The sequence below is a fragment of the Echeneis naucrates genome, chromosome 3 (assembly GCF_900963305.1).
Source record: "Echeneis naucrates chromosome 3, fEcheNa1.1, whole genome shotgun sequence".
Taxonomy (NCBI): Eukaryota; Metazoa; Chordata; class Actinopteri; order Carangiformes; family Echeneidae; genus Echeneis; species Echeneis naucrates.
In genome coordinates, this window is record NC_042513.1 from 19,337,635 (window position 1) to 19,360,991 (window position 23,357).

General features: G+C 41.8%; 4 protein-coding genes across 6 annotated transcripts in view; 3 read left to right on the forward strand and 1 right to left on the reverse strand.

Annotated features, from left to right (window-relative positions):
- The first annotated feature begins 4,126 nt into the window (after window positions 1-4,126).
- On the forward strand, window positions 4,127-9,155 carry snrpa1 (small nuclear ribonucleoprotein polypeptide A'). Of its 2 annotated transcripts, none has more exons than XM_029498211.1 (9): window positions 4,127-4,309; window positions 4,988-5,135; window positions 5,958-6,036; window positions 6,833-6,879; window positions 6,965-7,067; window positions 7,401-7,480; window positions 8,256-8,331; window positions 8,543-8,642; window positions 8,905-9,155. In XM_029498211.1, the coding sequence occupies exons 1-9, from the start codon at window positions 4,228-4,230 to the stop codon at window positions 9,048-9,050; spliced, it is 861 nt and encodes a 286-aa protein (XP_029354071.1). In that variant the 5' UTR covers window positions 4,127-4,227; the 3' UTR covers window positions 9,051-9,155. The 2 variants fall into 2 exon arrangements, with proteins under 2 accessions (XP_029354071.1, XP_029354070.1); XM_029498210.1 differs by having other exon boundaries at window positions 8,543-8,636.
- Window positions 9,156-11,625: 2,470 nt separating this feature from the next.
- Window positions 11,626-12,390, reverse strand: LOC115041224 (D-Ala2-deltorphins-like). Its single transcript, XM_029498552.1, has one exon. The coding sequence runs from the start codon at window positions 12,388-12,390 to the stop codon at window positions 11,626-11,628; it is 765 nt and encodes a 254-aa protein (XP_029354412.1).
- A 3-nt stretch (window positions 12,391-12,393) lies between these two features.
- selenos (selenoprotein S) lies at window positions 12,394-17,645 on the forward strand. Of its 2 annotated transcripts, none has more exons than XM_029498437.1 (6): window positions 12,394-12,614; window positions 13,030-13,149; window positions 15,377-15,483; window positions 15,581-15,670; window positions 16,353-16,428; window positions 16,545-17,645. In XM_029498437.1, exons 1-6 carry the CDS (start codon window positions 12,518-12,520, stop codon window positions 16,622-16,624), a joined length of 570 nt encoding a protein of 189 aa, XP_029354297.1. In that variant the 5' UTR covers window positions 12,394-12,517; the 3' UTR covers window positions 16,625-17,645. The 2 variants fall into 2 exon arrangements, with proteins under 2 accessions (XP_029354297.1, XP_029354296.1); XM_029498436.1 differs by having other exon boundaries at window positions 12,395-12,614; window positions 13,027-13,149.
- Window positions 17,646-21,266: 3,621 nt separating this feature from the next.
- Window positions 21,267-23,357, forward strand: part of chsy1 (chondroitin sulfate synthase 1) — a 49,591-nt gene continuing 47,500 nt past the window's right edge. Inside the window, exon 1 of the mRNA XM_029499137.1 lies at window positions 21,267-22,060. Within this exon, the coding sequence (XP_029354997.1) occupies window positions 21,750-22,060 (311 nt within the window). The 5' untranslated portion in view covers window positions 21,267-21,749. The remainder of the gene's footprint in view (window positions 22,061-23,357) is intronic.

Genomic DNA, 23,357 nt, shown 5'->3' on the forward strand with positions numbered 1-23,357 from the left:
TTATATTTTCTGAGTCAACCTGAAATACAACAACAGTTGTTCAACATTTGTTTGGACAGCATTTGCCTCCTTTAACCAACAGTGATAACTGTACTCAGAATTTGGCAATTTGGGCTGAAATCAGAACCTGTGGTTTGACCTGGATTATCTATGAATTACACAAATATTTGATAAGCTGCAAATAAACCTAGCATAACTAAATCATATGTACATACAGACACAAAAACAGTTCTGTGGAAACTCCCATTTATATCATCCAGACTTATCTTGTGAAGAATTTGTGAGGTAACATGACCAGTGACATGGCACAGGAGGTGGAAAGCTTTACTGGGAAGAGGGATGTCCAGAAGTCCTTAGCCTGCTGCCACAGCAGTGAATGAATGGATGGGTGGATGGATGGATGGATATGGACGGATGGATGGATGGATGGACGAACAGATGGATGGATGGATGGGTGGATGGATGGATGGATGGATGGATGGATGGATGGATGGATGGACGGATGGATGGATGGACGGACGGACGGATGGATGGACGGATGGATGGATGGATGGATGGACGGATGGATGGATGGATGGATGGACGGACAGATGGATGGATGGATGGATGGATGGACAGACAGATGGATGGATGATGGATGGACAGACAGATGGATGGATGGACGGATGGATGGATGGACGAACAGATGGATGGATGGATGGGTGGATGGATGGATGGATGGACGGATGGATGGATGGATGGATGGATGGATGGACGAACAGATGGATGGATGGATGGATGGATGGATGGATGGATGGATGGACGAACAGATGGATGGATGGATGGATGGATGGATGGGTGGATGGACGAACAGATGGATGGATGGATGGATGGATGGACGGATGGATGGATGGGTGGGTGGGTATGTGTTGTTTTTATCCTTTCTCTCCGTCGCACTGTTGTCTACCACTTTGTTTCAGACTATACTGTATGAGTGAATAATTCAGTTTTTGTTTGGGGATTCTGTCCCAGTAAGAAAGTTCATTCAAATACTACCACAGTTTTAAACATGGTAGTTACAGTTTGGGTGATAAATTGAGAGTCTTATGCGCGCTTTTTGCTCTTTCTGCTCCCACAGCACTGACAGGATCAGGAGAACAACAAACCTTGTAGACTGAATTGCAGCCACTTCAGCTCAACACTAAAAATGATCTGGGAATGTGCACTGCTCACCTGCTGTATTAAACTTTATGCTTCACCTCCTAGACTAGCTATCATAAATCATAACAGAGAGCTTAACACTGGTTCACTTTAAAGCATGCATTGTTGAATAAAACATAAGTAATACAAAGACTAGGACAGAAGATGGAGTTAATTTAACGAAACACAACATACTTGGAACCAGATCTTTCTGGGTTTGTCAACCTTTTGTGCAAAAAACACCTGTAACACAAGTGTGAAAACTCAGACTAAATGTAGCTTTCCACCTTTGGATATAAACATAATTGGTGTGCCTCGTGAGCAAGGTGGAGTCTTCCTTTTGCTGCACAAACATCAGTTTCTATCTGACTTTGTGGTGGAGATAAAATCATTGTTTAAAAGGTGTGACATAGTGCTGGAGCACAATGAAACCTGTCATCTTGAAATTTAGTACTGTTTTTCCTTCTCCTGATTGCGCTTTGTTTTTCTAACAGTAACAAACAACTGCATTGGAACTATAAAACGATGCTTGTAATCTTCGCCACTAACCCAACTTTCTTGTCCACTGTCCTCTGTACGCAGAAGCCACAGGTATGGCTGAAATTGTTGTGAGAGAGTGATAAGCCTGATGTGTAGGTGTATGAGCTCTTATCAGTGTGTATCAAGTTAGACTGATTGTTCTGGGCAATGCTGGGTGCTGCTATTTGTCTAGCAGGAGTGGTGCTGGACAAATCTGAGGACTGAGAAGACAGAGGGAGCTCTTAACGAGAAATAAAACACGTAAAATATGGGAAAGGGGAAAAATATAGGTAACAGCAGTTGGACACTGTGCATCCACTGTAGCTTCTCTGGACTACCAACTTCCTGGCCAGTAGAGTCTCTGCTCTCTTGGCTTACCTTATCACACATTCCCACACCCTGTCTGCCGGGCCATCAACATCATGGCTGATTCTCCAAATCTGGTTCTTTTTCACCATACTGTTCCCATCTTGTCTTAGTATACTCAGTAGAACCCATTATTAACATGACAAATTTTTTACCTCAGCCATCACAACTGAATGCCTGAACATTAACTTCTGACCACGATCATCCTGGTCCTTGACTCAGGGTCTTTGACCTTCCCTGAATAGTAATTCTCACACAACTCTATAATTGCCTAAGCACGTCTTGGGACAGTCGGACTGTCTACTTAATGTATGATCTTCTGTATGGCATTCATATCCAGTCTACACTTTTTACACACACGCTTATGTAACATGTAATATATCAGTGTTAAGGGTTTCAGTATTGCCATGATAACAGCGAATCTCAACTTGATATGATCATCATTTGGGCATGTATGTAAATATTTAGGGAAACTGTGACTAACTCAGGTGCTGGGCCTCTTCATCCCACAGCAGCTGTAGGGAGCGGCAGAAAATGTCAAAGAGGAGTGAGGCTGGTCAATCAAAGTAAAGCACGGGGGCCCAGATTTCATATGTAGTTTTGAGATATACCAAATGATAAAAGACAAAAAGAAGAACAAATAAAGAGTCATGAAATCAAACAAACTGGCTTCCCCTGAACCTATTTGCATTGTGTGAGTGGCTGTGAGATCATGAATGTGAGTGTGCATTGGGTGTGTACCTTTCTTTAATGTGTTTTATTCAGTTCCTCTTGACGTCCATTGTTTCTATGGTGCATAATCAACAAAAGCAACAATATGCCATTCACTTTCATTTGTTGAAAGAACAAAGGAATGATTAAACAATAATAACATTTAATAATGATCATATTTTCTTACAGAGGTGGTAAAAGTAGAAGTACTGATTCAACTCTTTTACTCAAGTAAAAGTAAGAAAGTACAGGCTCTGAAATGTACTTTCAAAGTAAAAGTAAAAATAAATTTTTGCCGTTAATGAAACACAATACATCCTTTGATAATTTCTGCTACAGTACAAGTTCTCGGTTCTCTCTCTTACCCGTCTCCTCACTCACTAGACTTCTTCCCGCGGTTACCTACCCCCCCCCCCCCCCTTTCCCTCTGAAGTTTGTCATATCTTTTACATATGCTTTTACATCATGTCGTCATCTGTGGAGAAAAGAAAAAAGAACGAGCCTGATTTTACAATGTAAGGAGTAGAAAGTACATATTTTTGTGTATAAATGTAGGGAGTAAAAGTAAAAGTCATCAGAAAAATAAATACTCAAGTTAAGTACAGATACCTTATGTCAGTATTATTTATTATCTAATTTAATTGGTTTTTTCTCTTTCTCATTATCAACACAAGTTAAATTAGGGTCTTTTTCATATCTTCCTAAATGAGATTTGCTTCAACAATCGATTATTGTTTTAGAAATAGCACCTCTTTGGGTTCCAAGGCCTCAGAGTGTTTTCCTCCTTCTCCTTCATCTCCTCCTAACCCACCCACACAGCCACTCCTCCTCATCATCATGCAACATGCAACTGGTATATGTGAATAAGGCCACAGGGACACAGTGGTTAAGATTGTAGCTTCACTTTGTTGCCTGGGTTCAAACTCTAGGCCTGCAGTCTTACTGTGTGGAGTTTGCATGTTCTCCCTCTAGATTCTCCAGCTTCCTTCATAGGCCAAAGACATGCAAGCTTAGGTTCATCAGTGATTCTCAAATGCCCATCAAGTGTCACTGTGAATGGCTGTTTGTCTCTCTGTATGTCGGTCTGTGATAGAAGCGAGACCAGTCCAGGATGAACCTCACCTCCGCCATACATCAGTCACCCTGGCCCTGATAAGCAGAACAGATAATGCGTGAAAGGAAAATGGTTGAATCAAAATGGTGTAATGTATCTATGGCCCTCAGTATGAAAAACAGAACCATGTTCTCAAACAAAAATGAAAAAAGGTGTCTCCCTCCTCCGGGCCGGCAGGGGGCGCAGCGCACACTTCAAGCTGCTGAGCGGCCCGCCATTAACAGGAAAGAGCAGGAACAGGTTAACGAAGCGTTAGCTCCGGGAGCAGCTGGGGTGCACTTTTGCGGCCAGAAAAAAACACAAAGCTTTTTTTTTTAAGTTTTACTGTCATTGTCGACATGGTGAAGTTATCTGCAGAACTAATTGAGCAGGCTGCTCAGTACACCAACCCGGTGAGAGACAGGGAGCTGGATTTACGAGGTCAGTTGAAGTTTCTGCTGGATGTGTTCAGTTAGCCTGTTCCGGCTCCATGCGGGCCTCACCGCGCTGCTTTTCAAACTACCGACACATGAGCGTTTGGACTCAGATGATCCAGAGAGGTGACCTAAAGTCAGGTCCTCCCGTATTAACGTGTAGCTGTTAGCCCAACACCCCTGCAGGTGAACAAAGGTCCGGAAAGCTAACCAGAAAGCTGGGAGGCGAAGTCTTCCAGAGGTTTAGCTTCAGCCTCGAGAGAAACCCGTAGCTAACTAGCATAGCATGTTAGCAAGGCCCGCACGAGATAAATTGGCACGGTTATTTTAACAACAACATAACAACCAGGGTGCTAAATTTAATCATTTCATCTAAACTGCGGGGAAGGAGGTGTGAAATTAGTGAAGTGTCCGTTAGTTCAACTACAGCCTATGTCCTGTTCAACTAGCGCATACAACAAACATTACAATGAATACACAACCAGCATAAAATTGTACTGAAAAGTCATTTTCATGCAGCGACGATTGCCTGACAGTTCTTAGTATTTTGTTGATGTGTGATTTTAGATGGCTGCATGTGACCTGCTAGAATAAAAAACTAGGACTATGTGGAGTTGGTTTGTAGTATATGATTTTATGCATATTTATTTATTATTGTTTTACACAAATCTCTTTCTCATCACAGGCTATAAAATCCCAGTGCTTGAGAATCTCGGCGCTACATTGGACCAGTTTGACACTATAGACTTCTCTGATAATGAAGTCAGGAAGCTGGATGGTTTCCCCCTGCTCAAAAGACTGAAAACACTTCTAATGAACAACAACAGGATTTGGTAAGTTAAAACTGCAGCACCCTCCAATGACTCCAATGTTCAAAATAAATACCATGTCATGTTGATGTTTCACACTTAATTTAACCTTGAGAGAAAGCAGTATTTTCAAAATAAACTTGGGATTGAATTGCAATTAAATTGTTTCTTTCTATAAATTCAAGTGGTTTGGATGTTGCACTTGGTTTTAAATAAATAAAACTTAGTCTCCAATCCACAGACATTGTTTATAGTTGTGTTCATAACAATGTTAAATTACATTGGTGTTATTTGAATCGGGCAGCTCAGCACTACGGTTTTTGGCGTGGGTTTTCTTCCCCCCCCCTCCCCGTTTCCTTTTACTCAACTTTGCTGTACTCAGAACAACAACTTCATTAGATTGAATGGAAACATTTACAGTGGCATTACATATGGCTATGTGCAGGGAGATACTGGGTATCTGATAAATGAGATGACTTCGGTATCATCTGGTGTGTCGGAGTTTTGACTGCTAAGTCTTTTACAGTGCTAAAAGGCTCAAACAATTCCTTGTCTGCAGATTGCTAATTGGAAAAGATGATGCCAGTTCATAATTTGACAGGCTTGTCCTGACTTAGAGCACTGAAGTGTTTTCCAGATTGACTGGACAGTCTGTAATTCAGGAGCTCTTAAAGCAACACTGTCAAAAAGCCTCCTTTACAACTTGAAAATAAACAAAATGTGTCCAGAGGATAGTCAATGCTGTTAAGTACATAAGTCATGATGTCCTGTGTGTGTTTGTGTGTAACTGGTGTCTGACTTGGCCTCCCTGTATGTGGATGAAACCCTGTGAAATGTTTTCTCCAGTCGTATAGGTGAGAACCTGGAGCAGTCTCTGCCCGGTCTGACAGAACTAGTCCTCACAAACAACAACATTCAGGAGTTGGTGAGTGCATACATGAGTTTATTTCATTTAGTTTTACAAAGCCATTTAGAGCTGAAGGACAGCAATAAAGCTTTAGTTTGATAGTATGTATCCGTGTAGGTACTGCATGAAATAGAGAATTGTCAATAATCATATAAAGTGTAACAAGGATCATAGGTTTGACATGGTAGGGTTTTGGAAGAAGAGTTTTCTGAAAAGATGAGTTTTTAGGAGCTTTTTTGAGACAGAAAAGGAACGTCCCTGCTTTGCTGGACCCACTATCAGGGAACCACAGAGCCAAACGTTCTGGAACGAGATGTTCCTATTTGCAGGCAATCCTTGTCAAGCAAGATTTCTTGGAGGAACACAGCGGCCTCTGTGTGATGTGGAGAAAACAGTGTTTACAGATATAAACCAAAGTATCAAAAAATTTGAAATTTCTCTACAGTCCAGTGCCCTTCCATACATGTTCTGTGTGAACGTTTTGATTTTTTTCATTTTGGAGTCAAAAGGCAAAATATTAAAATCAATAAACAGCTCAGCACGACTGCACCTCCCAACATTACAAAAATTGACCAGAAGTCTTGGTTGGCCAATGTCAACAAAAAAACTGAGGCAGATCAGCTGCAAAGGAGAGAATTTTTGTTCAGTACATTTCACAGTTTCTGGTTTTTTTTGTTTTTTTTTTTTTTCCCCCTTCTAGTTCATTTAGTTTTCCGTGTTAGTTTCACTCCTCAGCGTCAATGCGCTCCAGCACTCCAAACTATGTCTTCTTATCACACTGTTTTGCTGAATGGATGGTTGTTTTCATGTTTAGGGGGACCTAGACCCTCTCGCCTCTGTGAAGACATTGACCCTTCTCAGGTATGCCTGATCATTACTTATACAAACTGGTTAGTGAACCATCTTGTGTATGGCTAAATTATGATGCACATGTTTATCATTTCAGCCTATTAAGGAATCCAGTGACAAACAAGAAGCATTACAGGCTCTATGTCATTAACAAAATCCCACAGATCCGTGTGCTTGACTTCCAGAAGGTGAAGCTCAAGGTAAGTACAAACGAGCAGGTACATTTTGCCCATTTTTAAGATTTCATGAAATATGAAGTAATGTGGACTGCAGGGCTGTTCACCCAAGGCTATGCTCTGTGACCCTGTTCTTTATTCAAAGCCTGGCATCCGGTCTTAGTTATATGTATAGTTATGTGTATTGAAAATGGCTGATTAAAGGACTGACTTTATACAGTTTGTTCAACTCAGCTGTTAACATCTTCATGTTCAAAGGAGTTGTGGTGAATCATGGTGTCTGGCCTTGCCTCTCGGATGACCACTCAGTCTGGGATTAACAAGGGTTTTCACTTTAACTGTGTGATATCATCATAGGAACGCCAGGAGGCGGAGAAAATGTTCAAAGGCAAACGAGGTGCTCAGCTTGCAAAGGATATTGCCAGACGATCAAAAACGTAAGACAAAAGTCCATGTCAAACAGCAGTTCCTCAGAACCACAGGATCCTGGCTGATGAAACAATTTAAACAGTCACATACACTGTGCACTTCAGTATACACTGATGAAGGTGGGATCTGCTATATAAATTTAGTTTTGGCTGTTCATGAACCTACTTTGTACCTTATTGGGATCTGGGACAGTTTGTTCTGCAGACTCTGATTCAGCACATTCAACTTGCAATAACTGGATTGGGTGACACATTTTTTTTGTCAATAATCAAGAGAAAACTTGTTGACCATCACCATAAGACTAAAAGATGCAAATATCTGATTTAAAAAAAAAAAAAAAAGACTGTCTGTGGTTTCACTACAGAGCATTTTCCACAAAATATTGTTTACACATAAAATTAAACAATAGCATATTTAATAATCACTTTTCAATCCATTGCCCTTCACTGGTAAAAGGGCTGTATCTCCCACAGATTTCAATGTAGCCTTGATATATCATCCATTATTGCATTTCAAACAAAGTGCTGAAGCATAGTGTGTGTGTTCCAATCACAAGTGTAAAATATGCAAAATAAAAAATTGGGTTTTATGTTTGAGTAAGCTGTAAGCATTTAAAAATGAAGCCAGTAATGTTCACCGTGTTGCTCAGGACTGCTGTTTCTGGACAATGTATCAGTTTATCTGACTAAAGAAAAGACACTACACGTGATCAGCTACACTGGTTGAGAGGTTAGAGAAGCCCTGTTGGTCCATGTGGTGTAAACAAAGTGTGTCCCTTTTTAGATTTACTCCGGGAGTGGCAGCACAGCTTGAGAAGAAGAAGGCGGGGCCATCGCAAACGGATGTGGAAGCTATCAAGGTTCACTTGTTTACTTGAAAAAGTTGGCACTGAGTTCAAGGAGTGTTGGAGATTCAGGCACATTTTCAGTCTTTGAGTGGCCTTTTTAGAAGTTGATTCATTCATGTTGAGCTTTTTTATATATGGGATATCATTGACAATATACCTTTTGAAACTCGTTCCACTTAGATTATCAATAATCTCAATAAATGTGGATAAATCTGTGTTTCAGAATGCCATTGCTAACGCTTCATCACTGGCAGAGGTGGAGAGGTTGAAAGGGATGCTGCAGGCTGGTCAGATCCCAGGCCGAGATCTAAGACAAGGTAAGTGCTGAAGAAATAATAAATCAGAACTCAGCAGGCACTGCAGTTAAGAGTGTGACGTTTGTCTGTATAAACAGTCATCACAGTCATTTGCTCTGGAATATTTGTGAAAAATGTATACTGAGACAACCAGGCATAGTTTGATCAAACGTATTTCTCACCCAACAAAAAGCCATAGCTAGTTCATCTTCAAGTAATATCTATGGAAAATTACTGACCTCAGTGTATTCTGAATGAAAAATATATTCATTTGTGAAATTGGGTCCAGCTGGAATGGTGGAAGAGGAGGAGGAAGAGGAAGACACAGCACAGATGGCTACACACATGGATGAAGATGTTGAAGAGACGAATGAGGGAGATCAACAGGAGGAGGATGAAGATATGGAAGCAGAGTCACATGTCAATGGCTCCTGAGTACACTCAGATTTGTCTTTCCATGTTTTCTGTTGAATATACTTTTACCATGTCTGTTTTTTATTTTGTAAATTCACAAACTGATTAAAACTGATTTTTTTTTTTCTTAAATTGTGCTCTCTTTTTTATTGAGGTTTTTCATATAAGTGAGAGATATTTGCAATTACAGCAGCTGACTCCAATGCATGGATCTAAACCAGCACCAGTGATCCAGTAGATATTCCCAGCTGGGTGTAGTCCATCCACAACACATGCTTTCTAAATGTCTCATGTTTTAAAGTTACTGCACTTGCAATTTTTTTTTAATTTTAATTTTATTTTATTTTATTTTTTTTTGGGGGGGGGGTCATAAGCTTCGTCTCATTATTAGTTGCATCTCCATCTCCCTGTTCAGTGAGGCAGGTTTCCTCTCAGTCCTCACTTCAGAATAGGAAACCCTAGTACGTGTCACGTGGAGGAAAAAAAGATTATTCATTAGGCGTGTTTTTCATTTTCAACATCAGTGATTTTTTGAGTGTAGTTTCATTTGTATTCTCCTTGACATTGCATGTTTTATATACTGGGAGTGTTGAGCTTTTGTTTTCTAAATTCCTCACCCAGTTGTTACGCCCCACAGCTGGATTGGTCAGCAGCTGGGAGAGAGTGAACTGGCCCACTTTAAAATGCATCCAGCAGGCAGAGAGGGACCGACGTCTGATTTGATAGGTCTCCGTGAGGAAGGTGAGGAAGCGGGCGGAGTGGGACTGCCTTGTTGATCTGAGGCCAGCAGAGGCGCTCTCGCCAGCTGTCAACACCTGGGCAGCAACCCCCCCCTCCCACCGAAGGCTGAAGGGTTTAATCGGACCTCCTCAGCTTTAGCTTCCTTCATTTTAGTCTTTTGATAACACAATGATAACATAACCAATGTTTTACTCTCCTAAACAGAACCAAGTTGTGTTGCTTTTCTACTCTTTACTCTTGTTTTCACACTGTCTACTGATGAGGGAGGTTGTCATAGTACTGGTGGGCCACTCTTGGTAGTACTGGTTTAATTTCCTGAGCGTAACTAGCAGTTGGGCAGGAAAGAGTGGGACCCGGTGGAACGGTTCTTTGGGGATGCTGATTCGCTGAGGCAGGTCCTCCCAGTCAAGACACAAAATCCAACTTGCACCGGATTCGACCATCTGCCGGGTACTGGAGAGCCCGAACGTCACGGACGGTGGGGTCACCAACTTGTCTTCCTGGTCGAATGTTGGTGACACAGGCCCCAGATAACTTCATGAAGTCATTGTGGAATAGCTGGGTGACCTTGTGTGGGGACGGATGCAGACATGCGGTCTCGAAGATGACAGTGTAGTCAAGTGGAGGTTGAATACCTTTGACCTTCATTTTATGTGTGCACTGCAACCAGAAACCTTTGTTCTATTGTGACACTATGCTTCATGGCCAGATCTGTACGCATTTGTGATGATACAACACTGATTTTGATAGCCGCAGACTTTTTCAATGTTTGGGTTGGCCCCCAGAACCAACTCAAAAATGTTTGCACTGCAGATGGGCAGAAACCTCACTGCTGAGGGAGCCCTCATGCTTCTCCCAGGCGTGACAATACCCATCTTTGTTACCCAGGCTGAAGCAAGTAAAGTTGTGCATCTAGTTTCGTTTGATAATACATCGTGCTTGCTTTTGTCTTGGGGCACAGAAGAAACACTGAGTTTTTCACTGGATTCCTGTTTATCCTTAGCTTTTTCAGCTTGAGCTTGAGCCTTTAATTTTGTTTGAGTAGCAAGGGTGTCCTGATCTATATTTCCTTCCTACATCACACTGGTCAAAGAGATGACTAAGACAGACAGTGATTTTAGACTGTAACAAGCGTTCTGATAGGCTGAGGACATAGGCAGTAAGGCTGGGTGATGCAGCAGTGATGGGAGAGTAAAGTTAGGCAGATATCACAATTTGGCAACTATGCTATTGGCTAACGATATATGTGTGTATGTGGTGGCTGGGAGACTTTCATGGTTTCTCTCTACCTGATGGCAGGAAATGATTTCATAAACCCAAAATAAATGTTTTATACATTGTCTGGAACAAACAGATGTTGTGCGCCCTTCTAACGCACCGACTTTACTGTCATAGCAGGACCATTCAATCCCTGATATAAGTTTAATTACAATTAAAAATGTATAGAAAATAAAAAGGACAGATAATTTAAATTCTCATCTAATGCTGATAATCAAATTTATTATAAACCACACAGTGTTTATTATCAAGATGTCGAAGGGAAAGTGACAGTCTATTAATAAGATCCAGGCCAAGGGGGACACAAGCCAGCTTTTGTGTTTTTATTTGGTTCCTCATGTTGGGTGGGGGTTCGACATTGTTTTTTTTTTATTCAGTAATTCCGGTACATTAATAGTTCGGTGTCAGTTAGTTTTCACATTTCGCTAATCACAATTAAATATCTGAAGTACAGCAGTAGAGTCGTTAGCGCTGTTTAACCGCACAAAAGGAAGGTCGCGGGTTCTGTTCCCGGTAAGAGTTCTGTTCCCTGCAGATGGTTCTGTTCCCGGTTGATGGTTCTGTTCCGGGTTGATGGTTATGTTCCCGGTTGATGGTTCTGTTCCCGGTAGATGGTTCTGTTCCTGGTTGATGGTTCTGTTCCGTGTTGATGGTTCTGTTCCGTGTTGATGGTTCTGTTCCGTGTTGATGGTTCTGTTCCCGGTTGATGGTTCTGTTCCGTGTTGATGGTTCTGTTCCCGGTAGATGGTTCTGTTCCTGGTTGATGGTTCTGTTCCGTGTTGATGGTTCTGTTCCTGGTTGATGGTTCTGTTCCCGGTTGATGGTTCTGTTCCTGGTTGATGGTTCTGTTCCTGGTTGATGGTTCTGTTCCCGGTAGATGGTTCTGTTCCTGGTTGATGGTTCTGTTCCTGGTTGATGGTTCTGTTCCGTGTTGATGGTTCTGTTCCGTGTTGATGGTTCTGTTCCTGGTTGATGGTTCTGTTCCCGGTAGATGGTTATGTTCCTGGTTGATGGTTCTGTTCCGTGTTGATGGTTCTGTTCCTGGTTGATGGTTCTGTTCCTGGTTGATGGTTATGTTCCTGGTTGATGGTTCTGTTCCTGGTTGATGGTTCTGTTCCGTGTTGATGGTTATGTTCCCGGTAGATGGTTCTGTTCCTGGTTGATGGTTCTGTTCCTGGTTGATGGTTCTGTTCCTGGTTGATGGTTCTGTTCCCGGTAGGACAGTGTGAATTTGGCTGCCCACTCCAGTCCACCTGATGGCGGTAATGCGCCTACAAGTGGCTTGCCTGCCGCGAAGGGGCCCGGTAGGAGATGACGACGGTCCGGAGGAACGACACGTCATTCACTTTAACGCCGGCTGCAGTCACACTAAAGATGGCGGACACAGGAAGTAGTCTCCGCCACGACAGCTAAACCAAGAGGCGTCAGTGTTTTGTTCTCCAGAGAGGGAGCGTTTATCTTTGAGGCCGATGGACGACGTGGAGATCACAGATGTTGATGATGGAGGCGTGGAGGTAGACAAAGCGCCCCCCCAAAACCAGGACCTGAGCTCCGTCACCGTGTTAGGTGAGTCCGTATGCTCCACCGTGTTGACTGTTAATGGGCACCGATCCGGTACCGGAGCACCAGGATGTCCTGGGTCTGGGACTGACTCTAATGTTTAACTTTGTTGTGACATGTTGTTAACAGAATACATAATTTATTTCTGTGATACAAACACAGCACTTCTTCATAACTTATATTCTCATTAAAACCAATGCCATTTTATGCGTCTTTCCTTAATTCGGAAACTAGTTTCAGTCTGTTATTATTGGCGATATATTCATTCATGGCAACTTTTTAAACTGATGAATTAAAGATGAATTCTTAATATTATCCATGTTTCTGATATTTTTTTCCCAGCATATTAGATTGTGTGATTGTGTGATTGTGGTTACTAAGCTGCGTGTTGTGTGTTTTCTGTCTCCTGTCTCCACAGCAGGAGAGCTTCTGTCCCAGTATGGCTGGTACCTTCTGGTCCTGTCCGTGCTGCTCTACGCTCTCATCCAGTACCTGAGCAGGAGGAGATCCAGACAGAGTCCACCCCCCCACTTAGAGCAAGGTCAGCACCAGCATTTAGCAAAAACCTCATACGGAGGCCTCCTGACTGAAGGCAGCCACGATGAGGAAAGGAGCTTCAGTGCATCCTGCCTGATCTCCTGAAGCATACTGTAGGGACCACTGAGCTTTGCTTTGTAAACGGAAAGTAGACATTCCCCCGAAGCAACACAGTCGTATAAATGTAGAAACAGAGCGTGACTGTGACATTGGTTAAAACCCATGGCCATCACCATGGACAAGCTTATTCAACTTGCCATAAAAAAGAAAAAAAAAAACAAACAAACAAAACAACACAAATGTCAATTAAGCAATTTCCAGCACACTCTTTGAAGCACACTCTTCATCTACTTTGTAAACTACTGAACCACATATCCTCGTGTCTCGCTCAGTTGCTTTCTCTTTATTTAAAGCTCATATTTCTCTATTTCTTCTTTCTTTAATGTTTTCTTATCTCAACTATTCAATCATGTTCAGTTTGTTTTGGTAGTTAGGGAAGGAGAAATGATCGTTACTGTATTAGAAATAAATTTGACGTCGAGCTCCCTAGTTTCAGGGGAAGTGGTGATCTCTCTCTGTACCTCGATAGTGTTTTCCTGAGTCTTTGCGTTCTTCTTCATGTCTTTCCTTGACCTCATGACGTTGTCCATCAATGTTGAGGAGAGTTGGTTGGGAAAGGAGATTATTTGAGTCACCAGGACAAAGGTCAGATCAGTAAGAAACTTAATGGATTAAAAGAAAGCATATTGGTGTAAATACTATGCGGTACTGAGGAAAATGGTGTTGTTCTTTGCAGTGTGATTATAATGGTTTTTTTTTTTTAAAAAAGCAGCATGATAATGGAGATATGAGCCCCTTGACTGCCATAGCATCAGTATCACAGTAACTGGGAAACTCTGGAACTACATATGTGAATGTTGTTGTCTCACTATGAAGGGACAACTTTGGTTTTCTTTCCACTCTCTGTTAATACGATAACAGAAAACCTTTGCTGTGCGTGATGTTAGAGTGGTTTCGGTTTATACTGTCTTTGAAGAGGCTACTTTTTAGCATGACTCCATCTGAATCACATTTAAAGTTGATCTGAATGTTACACCAGTCTTTTAGTTCTGTGGGCATCTTCCTCGTGTGATGAGCAGGATTTGAGGATGATTTGTGTAAGAAGCAAACTTGTTTGTGATCCCCATTACCTCTGACTAAGCACATCACATACATTTATTCACAGATGTCTGTCTGTGTGCTCCACTGGCACTTAGCAGGAAAGAGCATCTTTACTCTCTTTCAAGGGCTCTGCCTCTGTCTCTCAGTGCTCTGCTCAAGGGCCATTTGCTGAGCCAAGTGTGGCATCTAGTGGTGAAGATTTTAATTCAATAATTGCATTAAAGCAACTGCCTCATTAGTATTCATTCATTCATCTTCTACTTCTAGAGCCAAGTAGTGGGGAGGGTCACCCTGGACAGGTCGCCAGTCCATCACAGGGCCAACACACAGAGACAGACAGACAGACAGACAACCACTCATCTCACACTCACACTGAGACAATTTAGAGTCTACAGACAATTTAGAGTCACCACTTAACCTTTGGATGGTGGGAGGAAACCGGACTACCGGAAACCCACGCAGGCACGGCAAGAACCCCAGGAACTGAACCCATGGCCTTGTTGTTGTGGGGCTACAGGGCTAACCACTATGCTGCAGTGCCTCATTAAGTGGCGAGTAAACCCAACTGGTATGCGACAGACTGGGGTTTGATTCCCTGATGAGCAACCTCAGCCACAAGGCACCCACTAGTGGTACTCTTGTGACAGTCCCAAGCCTCGATAAAATGGGAGGGTTGTGTCAGCAAGGGCATCCGGAGTAAAACTGGAGTCAAATCAATCGAGCAAGTTGCAGGAACCTCACTTGCTCTGGGGACCCTGAATAGGGAAAAAGCCAAAAAAGAAGAAAAGAAATAGCTTGAAAGCATCTAAGAAAAGCTTTTTTTAGTTGTTAATAGAATAGAGTCCAAGGTGGTAACTTCAAACCTGTCAAATCAGAAATATTAGATTTTTAATGGGAAGAAACTCTATCTGATAGAAGATTAAAGAAGAAAATGAGAAAAGCTTCATGTCATGACACTGGAAAAGCTTAGAGAAAATATTTTTTGTCTATTAGCTGAGCGAATTATTGTCATTAATAGTGAAGGCTAAACATATTAATAAGTATTTATTTTTACATTGTTTTTTCTGAAGATGCGACGTTAGTGGCAAGAAGACAGGAGGCCATGGAAGCAGCTCGGAGGAAGATGCAAGATGAACTTGATGCCAAAGCAGCCATCTTCAGAGAGAAACAGAAACAGGTGCAGAAGTGAAACAGATGGAAAAAGAAGAGATGATCTTCTTATGAGCTTTGACCTGAACATTGGCCTGATTTTTTTTTTTTTTTAATCTGAACAGCAAGAAGAAGAGAAGAGGAGGCAGAAAATAGAGATGTGGGAGAGTATGCAAAAAGGAAAGAGTTACAAAGGAGCTGCAAAACTTTCCCAGGTGAGTTTTAAGTTTATCATCTGTAAAGCTGTCTTTTTACAGTTCATGTATACGCCACACAGAAAAGGCCAGATGAAGAGTTCAAACATTTTTACTTTGAGGTGACACTGCCAGCCACTAGGCCCCCCTATGCTGCCATAACCTCAATCAGTGCTTCTCAATTATTTTCTGATACACTCTCTGCTGTGACTATAAATAGTATCATTTGTCTATTAAAATTATTATAAGTACACCTCTGTACCTCTCCCCTGTATTCTTATCATTAAAGAAAACAAAAAAAGAAAGGAATATTCTAGTATGGCAAAAAAAGCATGTTCCACAGCCTCACACACGCCCCTCCTGGCATCGTCCCACTATTTGAGAAGCACTGACCTCAGTCAAGAATCCACAATATAATCCCACAGTCTGACAGAGATCACAGTTCAATTAATTCATTATACTTGAAACAAAAGTGAAATGTGCGTTTTGTTTACAGTGCAGCCATTCAGAGGCACAGTAGTGATGAAAAGTCTGTTGCTTGTATTTGTTCCATACAATAATTCAGACTGATCTGCTGGAACAGGAAATACTTTACTGGCTTGATAGTTGACCCCCTGTTGTCACTGACGCTGTTCGCCCAAGCCAAGCTCACATAACACAACTTACCTTCTCTGTCCTACCTGCTTAATGTGTATCGCTGCAGACTACTGATGACCAAGCCGGCCCATCAACAAAAGTGCAAAAACCAAGCACGGCTAAGAAGCCCCTTCGCAATGCAGGTATTTTCTGATAATATGTTCAGAGGTGATCAATGAGCAAAAAAAAAAAAAAAAAAGAAAATAATAATATATATATATAAAATAATAATAATATATGTTATGTATATGTTTTCCAGACTACAACCCCCTGACTGGGCAGGGAGGAGGAACTTGCACCTGGAGACCTGGCAGGAGGGGACCTTCATCTGGTGGATGAGGTTAAAGAAGGTTAGAGACATTGGTCTGTGTGACCCATGACCTCTGACCTTTGAGATCCTCACGTCAACACTGACTGACTGAACCAAGCCAACAATGTCACCAAACCCACACTTAATTCAGAGTTTTATTTGTAATGGGTGCAGATCAGTCTTCATACCTGCTCTTCCCTCTTGTTTTCTGTCTGATTTATCTGGAATGGTAAACATCAAATATGATCCCGATTAACTTCAATGAATTGTGCAATTGAAAGCTTGTAATGAAGCCAATCGTGTAAATGGCTTTTAGCCACCAGGTTTGGCTGATGAGTTTCAGAGTCAGTGTGTTTTCTTGTATATTTTATTTTGTGCATCTGTAGTTACCAACACAGCTATAGCTGGCTGGTGGTGGGCAATTACAAGCTGTATATTGATCATATAGTTGCAGTTGGATCTACATCTGTACTTAAATGTAAGTAAGGAATGTCCTTAGAGATTTGCACACTGTGCAGTAAAAACATGCACACCAGGATTGTGTCCTTCAGGTCTGGCACATGTTCCATTTATTTTCATCCTCATCAAACAATTGCAGAGGAGATTTTTCTCAATTTGAAATTTTGCATTTTATTTATTTATTTTTTCATTCATGTTTACAAGCTAGCAGCCTGCTTTCTCACCGTCATTGTTGTCAGCATTGCCTTTTGTGCTCCGTCTGTTATCATGGAGCAACACAAAATGAGGGCACACCTTGTCCCCCTAATAGATGGATTCCCACCGGATATAAAAACACAATAATGACTAGAGCTGCACAGTTAAATATAACCAAAATCACAATATGGCCAGCTTCCAAATTGCAGGAGGAACAATTATATTTGAAGGTTATGTGAAACACTGTGGGATATTTGCTGTGCTGCAGAGACAGCATGGCCTACAAACCATTTCCTCCAGATGTAAAGGAACATGTCTGTTTTGTTGTAGACCTGATAAAATCACATTACTTTTATATACTTTGAGTGAAAATAAAAGCCAAAATGCTCATTCCAATGAAATCTGCCTATAATAATTGTGATGTTTTTTTGCAGCCTGAATGTTATATATTATGTGTTTATTTATAGATTTAATAGCAACATTATGAGCATCCAGGATATCCCCCTAATAAAGAGTGAATAGTGCTTTACACTTTTATTAAAAGAAGAAAAGAGCCTGCTCTGGTTCCTCTTCTGCTTCATCAGATAATTGCACATTGCCAGTCACAGAGATACTGTAGTCCTACAAATGGTGTTTGTTTACTATTTTCAAACAGTTAACACATTCCATGAAAAGTTCAAAACAAACAATGTGTTAGTCTGGCTCTCGACACATTCTCACTTCTCTACCCTGTCTGTGAAAACCTTTTGGTTCCCAACGCAGACAAAAAAACCTTTGGACACTTAAAAAATAATCTATTTTATTTGAGCTCACCATTTCCTAAAAATGTTGGACTGTAGCTTTCGGTAACTTTTACATAAACAGGAGGAAATGGTGCGTTTGTGTTGGACTATTTTGAGCAGCCGACTAATCCACATTTGGTCCTGTAGACGGTGTTTCTGGCAGCAGGACAGTGTGTGGCAGTCAGTCAAAATAAGCTACAGTGTATATTTATGGTAATGAAGGCATATCTCAGTCAAGGCAACACACAGGCAAATTTTAGTTTTTCAGTTATTACAGTGGCACGAAAAAGTTGCAAATTGTCACGAACTTTCAGTAATTGTGAATGGATCACAAGTCCCAAGTGTTGTCTGAGACAACGCAGTGAAGTCAAAGCCGCACAAACAATTATAACCTTTCATTTCTTTATTAATCACAATGGTCGCTGACAAAATCATTGACTTGGACTTGATCACTTGTCGGTATTCTCTCAGCTGCCATTGAGGGGGGTTTTTGATTGAGCTGCTCAGAATTTGTCTTCTGGGGCCATGTGGGTCGAGTTCTCTTGTCAGGTAATTCGTCAACATTTCAGTTAGGTTATGGTCTGGGCTCTGACTGGACCACTCCAGAAGATGGATTTAATTGCATCACCAACATTTACCGAACTTCAGACACGCTATCCTGCAAAATTCCTCGATAAGGTTGTGAATTCATTATCCCTTGATGACGGTTAGCTGTTCAAACCTCAAGGCAGCAATGTCCCAAGTCATGATGCTCCCTTCCCCATATTTTAATGTTGGGATTATGTTTCCCTATAGGTACACATGATGCATTTTTTACCCACCATACATGACGCTGTTCTCCCTGGACAGTCCAACCTCAGTTTTAGCAGTCCACAAAACATTTCTCAACAATGTTGGCAAACTTCAGCAAAATGTTATTTGGGTGCAGCAGCTTCCACCACAGTCTCCTACCATAGACACCCTGACTGGTATTGAAAATCAATGGACACTGTCTGAGTGTAGACTAATGAGATCTAAACTCTTTGAGATGACTTTGCCATCCTTTCCAGCTTCAGGCTAATCATCAGTCATTGGCTGTGGGGTTTCTGACAGCTCTGTTGTTGTTCACATCAGCAGATGCCTTCAGTAAATGTTAACCTCCAAATGTTGAAGTGCTGATAAAGGTTAAATTAGCTCTAAAATAAACTTTTACACTTGCTCCAGCTGCTAGTTACACTTTTCCTGTCCGATGCTGTGAATGCTTGAATGATGAAATCATTGTGAACCAAAAAAAAAAAAAAAGTAACATTTGTGAGTTGTTAAAACAGGTTGTGCTTGTTCATTGTTTGACGAGGATGACACAATTTTAATCAATCTGAGATTGTTCCCTCACTTTTTATTGTCACTGTCCTACAGAAGTAGAATTCTGTATCAGGGTTTGGACCTGGTTTCGCTAGCTTGCGTCTGCACATGGGCTTTGATGACAAGGAGAAAATATGCAAAATCAGCAGCCTTGCGCTGCAAAGTGCATGTGCCAGCAGGTAAGCAGACAAGTGAGACCCACCTGTGAGAAATGCCAACACACAGTACACATAACACATACTTGATGTGTATTTACCCTGGGTCTCCTCTGAATATAACCCACAATTTGTCACAGTTGTCTGCTTCATAACAGTCCAGCTGCTGATAATTCACCTTCTCACAGATTGCCTGTTGCTTTGTAGTCTTTGTGAGATCTACACTTTGCGATCCTCTCATATACCCTGTGTCTCCTCTGAGGGTACTTTGAACAGTCTTGATTGTACTTTCCATTTTGTCAGAGACTCCCTCTCAAAACATCCTCATCCTTTGGGGGAGGTTTAATCTTTAAAAGTTGAGGCACAAGGTTATAGAAGACATTGAGGATAAATTCATAAAGAGTAAATACTGAGAAGTGTTATCTTCATCTTATTATGTAAATTGCTAATCCAAATGTGGCTGGTTTCAAAGTGCTGAAGCTGAAAATTAAGTATGCTAATGCACTTTTCTTTATAGTGTTTCAATACACAAAATGAAGAAACACAAAACACAATAGGATTAACAGAACTCTTATTGAAATAGCATCTTTATAGTTGTCTAAATTTTTGGGATGTTTCTGTTCGATTTGAATAAGCAATCCATAACAACGTCAGTTAATGTAACAATAGAATAGTTCCCTTCTGAAGTTTCAGCTAGGTTCAAGCTGAAATAAGATTTAATGGTTAATTTAGTCCAAACTCCTGATTGTGTACATGCAAAGCATAAAGCGGAATGCAACGGTACACGAAATGAACAGATAATACTTGTGTAAACATAAGCACATACACACTGTACAAACTCGTTTGCACACAAAGACACGACAGGGACAGAAGTGAGATTCAGGTTGTCCTGACAGAGGAAGTGAATCTTCGGCACGAACTATGTCAGAGTGCTTTGAAACACAACAGTTGTGTTCAAGTTGCCTGCACAACACACGAAGAACGTAACCTGTAACCTGCGTTTCAACTCAGTCACATTAGAAATAATCTGATGTGGGTTCCAGGTAAATTTGTTTATAAAAAATAATAATAATAATAAAAAAAGTGATAACAAGACGAGAACCACGCGGTGGAGCTCGAGACTAGAGGTCTGGCCAAAGGACGTGTTGCGTTTAAGGACACAAATGTTTCAACTATATTTCATCTTTGCATGCTCACAATACATCCCTTAGTTACTTTTCGGAATTTGCTTCTAATGTTTTACATTTTAGCATTTTGTGTCTTTTATTCAATTTAAAAAATTTAAATCATGTTCCCCACTTAATTAGGGTTCTTCTATCGATTTAAGCAGCGGACAAACATAATATGCGCACCAGTTGAAATAGTTGTGGTAATAAATAAATACAAATTTTATTAATACTTAGAAGTATGAGGTCTGCCTGAGGTCTACCTGAGGAACAGTTGTTCTGTTTCTACCAAAAGTTCAAAAGCAGTTTCCAGAAGGACAGAAATGCATGTAGAGCTTGAAAAAAAAAAAGGTTAACAAAACATCAATACTGGTGGCACACGATGATAATAATCACTGGTAACGCTAGTGTTGTTGTTATTGCTTTATAAAGGCTTTAATGTCTGTCACAGAGAGCAATTCACGTTGTAGACACGTAGCTTTATGTTGCAGAGCTGTTGAGTCGAGGAATTTCATACACAGCCTGAACGCAGCATCGTCAGGTCCAATGACTCGAAGGGGGTTCCTTAGCCAACCAGTCAGAGCGCTACGGGTATCCAGTTGGGTCAAATCAATGTTAATGCTTTCGCTAACCGCTATCTCGATGTCTCACATCCTTCCAAAGGCGAGATAATGGCGGAAATTGGTCTGCTTTTCAAAGCAATCAGAGGAGGTGGTGCTTTTGTCGACTGGCGCTGAAGTTCACCGATGGTCGGGCCACACGGGCAGTTGGATGGTCAGAGGGAGAGCCGACGGAGAACGGTTCAGGTGGCGGCTTCAAGGAGACTGCTGTGATGCTACGTAGGCAACTGGAAGAAAAGGGCTTTTCTACCATGAGAGAGTGTGTGTGATCCCGGTTTTTCTGGAGGCACGGGAGCTCTGCCCGATCCGATTTTATTTTATTTTATTTTATTTTTGTTGTTTTACTTCCACTCCCCCCATTTAGTTTATTTTGGTCTGCCTTTCGCCCGTTCAGCATCAAGTGAAGATCCAGAACGAGCTGGTGAAGTTTTGGGGAATGGCAGGTCGAAGCCGAAGAGCATGGTTTAGTGTTCTGCTGGGACTGGTTGTCGGGTTCACCCTGGCTTCCAGACTCATTTTGCCCAAGGCGACCGAGTTGAAGAAAGCCGGACAGAAACGAAAAGCCAACCCGGCCGGCTGCGGTTTGAACGGGGGTCTGAGGAAGGAATACAGCGGAGCGTTATGGCCACCGCAAGATAACGGTTCACCGGTGACCGAGAAGCCCGGCTCCAGGACCAACAATTTTCTGTTCGTCGGTGTCATGACTGCCCAGAAGTACCTGAACAACCGAGCCGTGGCGGCGTACAGGTACGTGATGTGCTGGAGATGGAGGTCGGCTTTTCAGCCCCACCGCCCCTCTCCGCCTCTCCCCCGAGGAAGGTAACGGTCCTCCGGTCAGCAACTTCATTTTAATCCCACCCGGAGGGTCGTCGGTTACAACGCCGGAGGCGGCGGCGGCGGCGGCGGCGGCTATTTATCAGGCAAATGTTCAGCTTTTGTCACGTTAGCCCGCACCGACTGTTAGCTGCCGGCCCCCGGTCCCCGTGGCTGTGGTGGATATACGTGTATGCTGGCGTTAGCAGAGCAGCCCAGTGATTTGTTCCAGTCTCAGGTTACGTTCCGCCGCTTGACTGTTAGCTATGTGTGCTGAATTGAAACGCAGATTCCACATCATGTCGCCTTAAGTAGCTTTAAATCGGGTTAAATAATCCCACTGTCCTCCGCCGGACAGTCCCAGAAACACCGTGTTGTGCCTTTTTTTTTTTTTTTTTTTATAACGGAAGATATGATGTTAACCCTAACCCTATTCAACACAGCCAAGTGTATTTCGGTTAGACAATTTCCTACAATTACTTCTCGATCATTAAAAAAATGTAACTGACTTTCATCTTAATGTCTAATTGATATAGTGGATTACGTGGCTACAAGACACAGCTCTCCCAGTTAGACATCATGAGTTTGTATTAAGTTAAAGGGGGTAACTTGAAGTGTCAGATCTGTTCAAGTGTGCAGAACAGGACACACAATGTCTGCTAGTCCTGCAGGAACACAGGTCCACCAAGACAGCTTTTCAGACCAGGACTTGTCAAACCATCTCTTTTCATCTGAGCGACCCACACCAGAGGTCAGGGGGAGTGCTGGGGTTTCTGTGGACAGGACAGATCATTGATGTTAAACCCCCAGAAATAACCAGGTGTCTTCCTCAAAAGCAAGTGTTTTTATTCAAAGCACATACCTACAGTAAATCAATACTGCAGGGAAATCCTCCTAACACAAAAGAAACCTACATAAAGGTGACGGAAGACCAAAAATTTGCTTATGATTGTAAATCAATTCCTTTTCAGTGTCGCATTAGTAGCTTGTGGGAACCATTGGAGAACAAACAAAAAGAGAGTTAATGATTTAGTCCCCAATTGGTGCAGGACTTGGATCAGGCTTTCTGCTCATAACCTGAGTGATGCCGGTTCAGGGGTTTGCAGAAAAGGTGTTCAGATGGACTGTTTGACAGTATAAGCCTGGTTTGAAAGTGTTTTCAGAGGTACGGGTAATTGTGATTTCAAAGGTCAGAGTACTGAAATTAGTTTGTATGATGGTGCTTAAAATG